At 41.2% G+C, this 11,837-nt stretch overlaps 1 protein-coding gene across 2 annotated transcripts; it reads right to left on the minus strand.

Annotated features, from left to right (window-relative positions):
- Positions 1-2,810: 2,810 nt before the first annotated feature.
- On the minus strand, positions 2,811-8,503 carry LOC143024613 (uncharacterized). Of its 2 annotated transcripts, none has more exons than XM_076183477.1 (2): positions 4,587-8,503; positions 2,811-3,980 (listed from the first exon to the last, which is right to left on the minus strand). In XM_076183477.1, the coding sequence occupies exons 1-2, from the start codon at positions 7,788-7,790 to the stop codon at positions 3,465-3,467; spliced, it is 3,720 nt and encodes a 1,239-aa protein (XP_076039592.1). In that variant the 5' UTR covers positions 7,791-8,503; the 3' UTR covers positions 2,811-3,464. The 2 variants fall into 2 exon arrangements, with proteins under 2 accessions (XP_076039592.1, XP_076039591.1); XM_076183476.1 differs by having other exon boundaries at positions 2,814-3,393; positions 3,658-8,503.
- Positions 8,504-11,837: the final 3,334 nt, after the last annotated feature.

The following is an 11,837-nucleotide window of genomic DNA, read 5'->3' on the forward strand; positions in this document are numbered from 1 at the left end:
GCAGCATTTTGCATTGGTGTTTAGAGACAAAGCAGCATTTTGCATTGGTGTTTAGAGACAAAGCAGCATTTATGATAATGTAAGATAGAATAGAATAGACTGAAATAAATTTTAGATCAATATAATATAATATAATATAATATAATAAGATAAAATATAATTTAGAAAATATGAAGTAGAACAAAATAAAACTAAACAAAACAAAATATGATAAAATAAGATAGAAAAAAATTAAGATAAGGAAAAAAAATTCCAAACTGAAAAAGTAAATAAACGAAATGAATAAATGAATAAATATTCAAACAAAATGAACAGAACAAACTAATTAGTGTAGAGACAAAGCAGCATTTTACATTGGTGTTTAGAGACAAAGCAGCATTTTGCATTGGTGTTTAGAGACAGAGCAGCATTTTGCATTGGTGTTTAGAGACAGAGCAGCATTTTGCATTGGTGTTTAGAGACAAAGCAGCATTTTGCATTGGTGTTTAGAGACAGAGCAGCATTTTGCATTGGTGTTTAGAGACAAAACAGCATTTCACATTGGTGTTTAGAAACAGAGCAGCGTTTTGTAATGATGTTTAGAGACAAAACAGCATTTCACATTGGTGTTTAGAAACAGAGCAGCGTTTTGTAATGATGTTTAGAGACAGAGCAGTATTTTGCATTGGTGTTTAGAGACCAAGCAGCATTTTGCATCGGTCTTTCTGAAAGGAGGAGCTAAGGTGTGAGGGAGTGGGCGCGTGCCTTTGACTTAGGCACCTCCCTTTTAAGGGGGGAAAAAGCCCTTGGTATATTGATATATAGACAGTTTGTCAAAGCTCATTAGTTGTTTAGATAAGGTCTGTTTAGTTGCTATCATTAGTATTCTCGGTTCAGACACAATCACATAGCCTTGCACTGAGTCTTTTACATGCCTTACGTGTAATAATACATCTATTCACTATGATTATTACTTTTATTCATTATATTCCATTTCTAGTCATTCATTTCATTTTTTTGAGACATCTTCGGTAATTTTATGATACAAAAACTCTACCTTCTGTGTCTGCTATCACATTTCTGTTATGAGTATTTCAATTGCCTCCAGGTTGTTTCATTCATGTCCATGGCAAACCTAAATAATCAAGAAAATTTGCAAAGTGATGACAGTCATAGATTTCTGGTCTGGGTCGTGATAGGCGATTTTATTCAGCGTGTGTGTTGGACGAATTCAAAAGAAAATTAAGTTTCGATAAACGCCCACACAGATGAAAAAAATATAAGAAAAAAGAAATCTGGTAGTATGAGCCGAAACAGAAAATATGATGTACGTACTATGTTAGTGGATCCCAATAAAGTTTAAGATGGAACACAAGTTCTTGTTCGATGCATTGTTTGCATGTATTAACAAGAGTGTCCGTTTGTTTACGCTTGACAAAAATTATAACAGGTTTTTGCATCTCTCTAGATGTCAAACCTGTAGAAAATAGATACATCAATAAGAATGAGTAGATGAATAAAAACATACATAAGAATCAAGACCATTCTTCTCTACTGTACATAGTTGTTCACTCAACTCTAAATTATTTTGACATAATGCGTGTATGTGTTTGCTTATGTTTGTGTAGAGAGATATAATTTGATTCATGACTCACGGCATGGTTTCACCAAAGGTAAATCATATGTGACTAATCTTCTATGTTTTTATATTAACGAATATAAGGCGTCAAATAAAAATGACATTTACCAGGTTATTTACCTTGATTTTAGCAAAGCCTTCGACAAGGTGCCCCACCAAAGACTACTAAATAAAATCATAGCCCATGGCATAGGAGAAAAAGTGTTAGAATGAATTAGAGCTTGGATGAATGACAGAAAACAGTGGGTCACCATAAATGGTGTAAAATTCAAATGGGGGAGTGTTATTAGTGGAATTCCCCAGGGCTCGGTTTTGGGTCCCTTATTGGTCATTATGTACATCAAGGGCTTATATAATGGGATTAATAGTGGTGTTAGTAAGCTTGAGGACGACACTAAGATAGGACGCCTAATTAAGTTAGGAGATGATGCCGAGATTCTGCATGGCGATCTTAACAAATTGTTCACATGGTCGGTGAAATAGCAAATAAACTTCAATATCTCATAGTGCAGCGTGTTAAACGTAGGGCTACATAAATTCGAGAGAGACTTGGGAGCTCTAGTGAGTCCTGACCTTAAATCCAGGAAACAGAGCATTAGCGTCACTAATAAAGCTAACAGAGCATTAGGTTTCATCGTGCGAAGATTACGAATAGAAGTGCAGAGGTAATTATCAAACTCTAGCCTTAATTAGACCCCTCCTTGGCTATGCGATACAGATTAAGTCTCGGTCCTATAGAATAGACATCGATTAACTAGAATCATTACTGAGGAGAATGACCAAAATGACATGGGCTCAGAAATTTACATTACGAAGAGAGACTTAGGCACCTTAACTTACACTTTCTGGAAAGACGCAGAGTGATGGGTGATCTAATAGAGGTGTTCAAGTGGATCAAATGCTTTAAAACAGATGACGCAAACAAGGTCATCATATTAAGACAACAGGGCAGGACTCGCAGTGATGGTTTTGAATTAGACAAATTTTGATTTAACAAGGAAATAAACAAGAATTGTTTTATTAATAGGGTGGTCAACGAACGAAATAGACTTAGTAACCATGTAGTGAGCGCAGAAATTTTTAAGAAACTATTAGACAACTTTATATATATATATATATATGTATATATATATATATATATATATGTGAGGGCGAACGAGGAACTATGTTCTCTCGGCCCTGGAAAGTAATACCAGTTCGGGTGCTACTGGATCTGCTGGGGCTTTAATTAAACATCAAAAGGAATCAATGGATTTAAAAGAGTTAACGAATACAATAAACCATCAACTTGTACAATACAAGGTTGTAGAATGGGAACATCTAATACGAGGTGCTCAACACCTCCGTATCGTAACAACAGTAGCGATGTCCGGGTGCGTATGGACGAACCGTTCCGGCCCAATCGGATGCGGCGTGTCTTGAGAACAGCAAAGGTGAGGAGACCCGACGTCGAGTAGCCTGCGACTGGAGTAATGAAGACTTGGGATTGGCGTGGCAGTGGGTAGTCTTCGCAGGACGTCTTCTGACCAAGTTCTATTCGACGTTGGGGAGGAGGGGTATATATACCCCTGAAACTGCCGACGTGGCCGCTCCGCGCAGGCGCAGTCTTCTCGGGCTTCAAAAGTTCGAAGCCGACTCGCTCGTTGTACTGGCGCGCAAACAAGCCGATTCGCCGAGGTGGGGAGCCAAACGACTATCAGTGCAGCCGCGATGAATTGACTTGTGGCCGGGGGAAGGGGGATGGGCCCTTACACCACCCCCGGGACAAGAATCTACTAGGAGTAGATTAAAACAAAGTTAATGGTAACTCAAGAGGATGAAAGGAAAAATAAAACCTAGCCAGGATTTAAGATCTACTTAGGAGGTCCGCACCTAGATTGTCTTTTCCAGCAATGTGGACAACTCTAAATTTATAGGCCTGAAGGGCCAAAGCCCAACGAAGGAGACGGTCATTCTTTCCTTTGAAAGTAGCTAAATACAAGAGAGGTTTGTGATCAACTTCTAACACAAACTCTTTGCCACGGAGATAATAATCAAACCTGGAGATGGAGAAAACGACCGCAAGACATTCACGCTCGATGGTGGAGTATCTCTTCTCACGATCCAGAAGTTTCCTACTGGCATATGCGACGGGATGTGGGCATTCATCGTGATACTGGAGTAAAACAGCCCCCAGACCATAAAGAGAGGCATCGGTCCTAAGGACGAAAGTCAGCTTAGGATCGGGCAACCGCAAGATGGGTTGAGAAGATATGGCAGCTTTCAAATGGCAGAAACGGTCCAAGAGGTCTTCGGTCCAGGGGAGAGGTTCAGGGCTAGTCTTCCGTAGTAGATCAGATAAGGGGCCGGTGTAGTCGGAGGCCTGAGGAATAAACAACTTATAAAAGGAGATCAGACCAAGGAAGGTCCTAAGTAACTTCTTACTGGTTGGTGGAGGAATGCGGGTTATGGCCTCAATCTTGGTATGTTGAGGTTTTAAAGAGGTTCCATCTAAAATAAAGCCAAGGTATTTGATGGAAGAAACTCCAAATCTACACTTCGAAGGCTTGACAGTCAGATGGTGGTCCCGTAGCCGTTCGAAGACGCGATTTAGAGCTTCGAGATGTCGATCCCAGCTTTTGGAAAAAACAAAGACGTTGTCAAAATAAAAGCACACATTTGATAAATTATCTAATACTAGTCTCATCAGGCGGATGTATGTAGCACTTGCCGTTACCAGACCAAAGGGCATTCGGCAGAATTCCATCAAACCTAGATGAGTGGGAAAGGACGTTAGGGCTTTGGCTTTGTCTGAAAGAGGTACTTGGTAATATGCCTTGCAGAGGTCCAGTTCACTAAAGTACCTAGCCCCAGAGAATTTGTACAAATCTTCTTCCATGCTGCAGGTTGGTTCAGCATGGAATACTGTGACAGAGTTTAGTTGGCGATAATCTATGGCCATCCTATAGGATCCATCAGTTTTTCTTACCATGACGACAGGCGAAGAATGAGGAGAGGAGGATCGTTGGATAATCCCTTGACGGAAGAGGGTTTCAACTTCTTTCTCGAAGACAGGTCTAAGGTGGATTGGCACTGGGTACACTTTGGCTTGTACTCTGTCAGTAGTGGTAAGTTGTATATCATGAGTTATAGTGGATGTACATCCGGGCTCGTCTGAGAAAACATCTTTATACTCACCCATTAGAATCTGAAGTTGGACTAGCTGATCCGGGGCGAGTTGTCCCACTTCAGGTTTATCAGTTGAAGGGGAGAGGATCATGCCGTCAGGTGTCAAAGGCAACTGTGAAAGAAGATCACACGGATCCCCTTCATCAACGATGGATACCTTCTCTTTCCCTGGGGCGGAAAGCTCTTCTATGGCGGAAATCTCATCCATCAGTTCCAATTGCTGCACCTGGGCCCTGCGGTGATATCTTTTTAAAATGTTAGCATGGTAAAGTCTATGTCCTCGAGGGGTCTCTATTACGTAATTCGCTTCACCACGTCTCTCCAATACGTTGTAGGGTCCATTCCAAGTGACGAGGAGTTTACTTGTATCACTAGGCAGGAGTACTAGAACTTCATCACCTGGTTTAAATTGACGGTTTTGAGACTTCAGATCGAAGTACGCCTTGTACCGGGAACTGCTGATGTCGGCTTGTTGCGCAGCCATTTGAGAACATTCTGCCAGCTTGTCCTGTAGTTCTATTACATATTGGAAACTGGACCTCTCTTCCTCGTGGAGGGTACGGTTTTCCCACAGATCTCTTAAAACTGTGAGTGGGCCTCTAACAGACCGACCGTACAATAACTCGAAGGCTGAAAACCCTGTCCTGTCGCTCGGGAGTTCTCTGAGGGCAAACAAAGTTGGTATTAGATACCTGTGCCATTCACGGGGCTTCTCAGCACACAATTTACGAAGAATAGCCTTCAAGGGGCCATGTAGTCTCTCAATCCTTCCATTTCCACTAGGATGGAAGGGAGTGGTGAAGATAGGTTTCACGCCCAACATTCGGTGGAGTTCCTTCATTAAATTAGACGTGAATTGGGTACCTCTGTCTGAAAGTATTTCCCGGGGAATACCAACTCTCGAGAAAATAGTTAACAAGGCCTCAGCGACCGAAATAGAGTCTATATCTTTTAAGGGAACTGCTTCAGGAAATCCAGTGGCAAAATCTATCAAGGTAAGAATGTACCTGTGTCCATCGGAAGATGCTGGAGAAAGAGGTCCAACCAAGTCTATGGCAACACGGGCGAAAGGTTCAGTGACGATGGGCATGGGTTGTAATGGGACTGGTGGTACTCGTCCCTTCGCTGAGAAGCGTTGACATTTGTCACAAGACCGACAGAAGGTTCTGATGTCGGTTCCCATACCAGGCCAGTAAAATTGTTCTGCTACCTTTAATTCAGTCTTCCGGTGAGAGAAGTGTCCTGCTAAAGGGCTCTCATGAGCAATGGAGAGGATAACAGGGCGACAATCACGGGGAACAACCAATGTAGACTTTCCTACCTTATCAGGGCGATTAGAAGTTAAACATTTCCGATAGAGGAGACCGTCCGTCTTGACAAACTGGTAAGTAGACCCGTTCCTCGTTCGGTCTATTTCTCCCGAGGCTGCTTTTGCTCTAGCGGCAGAGAGTGTCTCACACGAGGACTGGAGTAGACTGAAGTTGTCGGGCGTCACCGAGAGAGGTTGTAGGGCAGGCAGAGCTAAGGGGTGAATCAGTTTCATTTTGCCGGCTCGGGTCTGGACTGCACATACCAGGTGCTTGGGAGAGGGTGTAGCAGTTTGTGTCGGGCGTGGAATTGCGGAGTCATCAGCTGGAGAGGAACATTCAGATATATTAGGATCTTTAACGCCTGGAACGTTACCAATTAAGACACTAGCAAATTTGATGGGTGCTCTGACGACGTCGGTCCATCCCTCGTAATAAGGACATCGAAGGTAACAAGAAACCAGAGGAAAGGCATCTACTCGGCCCAAGTAGTCGGCAACATAGACTTTCTTGCAACTCGGGACATCTATATCTGGTAGCATCTCATCTGATACGACTACGCAGGAACAGCCGGTGTCCCGGATTATAGTAGACACCCAGGCCCCATTGATGGTACCAGAGGCCTGGAAGTGAGGGACTGTTCTATCAGACAGGCAAAACCCTACCTTATATGGCTGCGTAGTTGACGTGCCTTCTTTGAAAGTGCGGGGATTCCTAGGGCAACGAGGCCGAATGTGTCCAATTTCTCCACAACCGTGACATGTCAAAGGTGGAGGGTCCTTTCGGCCGCTAGACGGATTCGGGGTCACCGTGGTTACCTTAGGCGGCTTAGGTGGTCGAGAGAACTTCTTTGCATTTGGAATCGAGGTTCGAGGAAGATTAGGGTGGGCTGACGTCCAATCGTCAGCCAAACGAATGGCCTCGGTTAACGTAGAGGGTCGTCGTTCCTTGATGAAAGCACGCAAGTCTGGATGGAGGGAAGACAAAAACTGGTCAAGTATCATAAAGTCTTTCAAATCATTGAAAGTATTCCCTACCTCTGAGGAATCTAACCACGCCTGGAATAGTCTGGTTAGTTGAAATGAGAACTGAAGAAAAGTTTCTCCTGGAGAAATCTTGGCATTCCGAAAGTCTACGCGGTAACCATCAGGAGTCTTGTTAAAACCTGACAATAAAGCTTTCTTCAGTAGCTCATAGTTCTTAGTTATCTCTGGGGAGAGAGATATGTACATATCAGCTGCCTTTCCCGTAAGTAAGGTACCCAGTCTCACGGCATAGCTGTCCGAACTCAGCTTAAGTAGTTCTGCAATTCTCTCAAAACGGTTAAGGTAAGAGGCAATATCTTCCCCCTCTTGTAATAGAGGGAGCTGGGGACGACTTACCGAATCATGTGGAGTCGCGGTAGGTTGCTTTGTCGCCGTGATACGAGCTAGCTCTAGCTCCTTTTCCGCTTCAATCTTGGCCTTCTCCTTTTCCGCTTCAATCTTGGCCTTCTCCCTCTCTGCTTCAATCTTGGCCTTCTCCGCTTCAATTTCAGCTAAGCGGGTCTTGTGCTCAATTTCCTCCTTCTTGGCTCGTCGCTCTTTTTCACGTTCTTCTCGTTCAATAGCTTGCTGTTCTATGACGTATTTGCCGACATCTCCTCCTGCGAGGCCTAAAGCTATAGCCTGTTCCTTAAGCTCCTGAACAGATATCATATTGACGAGAATAAGTAACGAATAAGGCACAAGTCAATGATTATGATACAAGACAAACAAGATACGTGTTAACGAACAAGAGAAAAAGATACGTGTCAATGAATAAAACAAATAAGATACGTGTCAACGACTAAAGACAAACTGCACAACCAAGGGACATCAAATAACACCGAAAGTAAATGAAATAAGTAAAATTAAGCAGAAGCAAAAATACAAGGGACGTAAATGCATCAAACAAATACAAGCTGTAAGACAAGAAACATTACTCGCTTAAAGCAAATGGAACAATTTTACCCACTTCAAAACGCCACAACGTAATGTACGTATTAATACACACGTAAACAGCTATGAAACAATCAAAACCTCAAAGCACAAGAGGACTCACTTCCGGGCCACAGACAGTGAGTGCGCGTTCAAAGCGACTTAGAGCCCAGCAAACACTTGTAGCACCAGTCGTGGCAAGGTCGCCAGAAATGTGAGGGCGAACGAGGAACTATGTTCTCTCGGCCCTGGAAAGTAATACCAGTTCGGGTGCTACTGGATCTGCTGGGGCTTTAATTAAACATCAAAAGGAATCAATGGATTTAAAAGAGTTAACGAATACAATAAACCATCAACTTGTACAATACAAGGTTGTAGAATGGGAACATCTAATACGAGGTGCTCAACACCTCCGTATCGTAACAACAGTAGCGATGTCCGGGTGCGTATGGACGAACCGTTCCGGCCCAATCGGATGCGGCGTGTCTTGAGAACAGCAAAGGTGAGGAGACCCGACGTCGAGTAGCCTGCGACTGGAGTAATGAAGACTTGGGATTGGCGTGGCAGTGGGTAGTCTTCGCAGGACGTCTTCTGACCAAGTTCTATTCGACGTTGGGGAGGAGGGGTATATATACCCCTGAAACTGCCGACGTGGCCGCTCCGCGCAGGCGCAGTCTTCTCGGGCTTCAAAAGTTCGAAGCCGACTCGCTCGTTGTACTGGCGCGCAAACAAGCCGATTCGCCGAGGTGGGGAGCCAAACGACTATCAGTGCAGCCGCGATGAATTGACTTGTGGCCGGGGGAAGGGGGATGGGCCCTTACAATATATATATATATATATATATATATTTACATATATATATATGTATATATATATATATATCTATAATATATGCATATATACTCGTATACATATACATAAACACACACGTATTTATATATATATATATATATATACATATACATATACATATACATATACATATACATATACATATACATATACATATACATATACATATACATATACATATACATATATATATATATATATATATATATATATATATATATATATATATACAGTATATACATACATATACCAAAGGCTTTTTTTCCCCTTACACGGGGGGGGGGGATAGCCAAAAAGAAAAAGGAATAGAAACCACTCCCACCCATTCCATCCCCTACATATTCCACTCCCCTCCACCCTCCTCCCTCCCTCTCATCTTGGCGTCTCCTGGATGACGGGTTATCCCTGCATCCTGTCCACTGCCCTGGGTCAGAAGCAGTGTCGTAAGACAGCACATCCGCAGCAAGGCCGCTTCATTAATTTGGCAACCCCCCTCTCCATCCCCTCATGCAGAAAATGAGAAGTCGGGGAGAAATCCCTTCGGGCTGTGTCAATTAATTTCTCATAGGTACTTCCTCACCCCCTATCCCCCACCCACTCCCCCTCATGCATCACAGCATCATCCATACACAACCCTTCTCCATTCACCCCTATCTTCTGTCCTCTCCCGTCCTTCCTCAACAGACATTCTTCTCTTTCCCAATGCCCCTTTTACCCTATCCATCCATCTCATCCTAGGACGCCCCCTCATATTCACTCCTTCCACCTCTACCTTCCACACCTTTTTTACTAATCTTTCTTCACCCATTCTTTCCATGTGTCCAAACCATCCTAATACTTTTTCATCAACCCTTTTACTCTCATCTGTACCACATCCACGCACATTAAAAGACCCAAACCTTAGGGTACTGGTTGGAAAACCCCTAGACCCTCTTATGCCTTTACTTTTTTTTTTTTTAGGAATGTCCCCTTTGGGGCTACAGGTAGTAGGACTCCTAATCCCATCCTCCATCCCGTTTTTTTGCCACCTCTTGCGACTCAAGTGGGAAGACTCGGTGGTAGCATTCTTTTCCCCCACCACAGGGTAGGCGAAAAAAGGAAATGAATATTCAGAGAAATGGTACAGGGCAGTAATAAGGGGTTGGGGAACAGCATAACGGAGGGACAGTTGTAGTATAAAAGTATATTCATTTCTTTATGAACAGAGTTTTAGTCTATCACAGACAAAATGATGTGTGGCTCTGGTCCATAGGGGCGCCCCATATAGACCCTAAAGTATCAACTGCATGCTACTTTGCCACAGTAACATGCAGCCAATACCCCAGACGGGGTATATTAGATTATACATAAATACATATATATATATATATATATATATATATATATATATATATATATATATATATATATGTATGTGTGTGTGTGTGTGTGTGTGTGTGTGTATACATATATGCGATGAAGGTGGAAAAAAGAAGTCTAGTTCCGAGGTTTTTACTTTATTCCTGACCGATTTCGTTTTATGAGCGTTCATAGAGCAAAACCGGTCAGGAATAAACTCAAAAACTCGGAACTAGACCCGTGACTTTTTTTTCCACCTTTATCAACTTGTCACAATATCCCAGCATAAATATATATATATATATATATATATATATATATATATATATATATATATATATATATATATATATATACATATATATATAAACCTTCACCTTCTCTAAATCACCCTGTTCTTTAGCTTAGCATAAAAAGCCAATCAAAGAACTTGACCTGTATCTCTGTGGATAACGTAAACCTCGTCTTTTTGTAGTTATTGGCATCAACCAATTTAGTTACTCCACAATCTTAATCAATTGTAACGGTGTATATAAATTATGATATTTTTTACATGTAAAAATGAAAGTTTTTACTTATAGAATATATAATATCAAAATTGTGGAATGTCTTTATCTAGAAAAAAATATAAATAATCTTTTCATAGGAATTTCATAAAAGTATGATTTTTTTTTATAAAAAAAAGAGTTGAGAGCCTTCTTATTAATAATAGATAAAACGGCGAGTGTTCCATTCGTCTGTTATTGATATCTGGATTTTCTTTCACCTAATTACTACTCTGCTCTTTGCCTTATGCATAGAAATATTTTTCAAATTTATTTCTACTTCTTAAAAACAAAAACACGCATAAGAAAATGTTCTACTACATCGTTCTGCAAAACAAATGCGGTGTCCTTCAGCCGTAATTTACAACGATCATTTTAAGTACAATTTCATTTTGATACACTATAATGGTGTTTCTATTTGTATACTCTTTATTTGTAATATTGATGTTTTTTGTATGTGAATTATGTAACGTCACAATAGCATGACATCGTTATTCAGACATATGTACAAATATGTTATTTTTTCATATATATGTAAAATTCGTCTTTACAAATATCTGTTATTTTTTCATAAATATGTAAAATTCACATATTGTTTTGCAATGCTAATACATCCTTTATTCTGTAGACGTAACCTTAAAAAGTTAAATCGAAATTAGACTTAGGTTGTCACATCTTTGCTATTAATACACCAGTGGAGGACTCGTAGTATATCTAAATTATACAACTTTATATTTAAGAAGGAAAATGGCTAAAACAGCTTTTACCAATAGCATGGTTAACGAATGGATTAGACCAGTAGTTCTGAACCTGTAGTCCATAGAACCCTACTGGGCTACGAAGGTTAATAAAAGGGGCCGCCAACTGAAAATGTTCTACTGCATCATTCTGCAAAACACATACGGTGTCCTTCTCGTATATCGTATAGCAGTTTTAGTGGATGCAAAATGATTAAATTTAGTGTTGAAGTCATTTCCAGGAAGTTAAAGAACAGCAATGCATAAGTACGGGGTATACATGAAAATAGGTTGAGAACCCCGGGATTAGACTT

Source organism: Oratosquilla oratoria, chromosome 4, assembly GCF_046742065.1.
Source record: "Oratosquilla oratoria isolate Oo_2021 chromosome 4, ASM4674206v1, whole genome shotgun sequence".
Taxonomy (NCBI): Eukaryota; Metazoa; Arthropoda; class Malacostraca; order Stomatopoda; family Squillidae; genus Oratosquilla; species Oratosquilla oratoria.

What these genes read in the sequence shown, in the direction of transcription:
- LOC143024613 (XM_076183476.1), bottom strand. Translation starts at nt 7,790, where the DNA reads ATGATATCTGTTCAGGAGCTTAAGGAACAGGCTATAGCTTTAGGCCTC. An exon ending in GTCGTTTTCTCCATCTCCAG is followed by an intron (nt 3,394 to 3,657) that starts GTTTGATTATTA and finishes ATCTACTCCTAG; the next exon opens with TAGATTCTTGTCCCGGGGGT.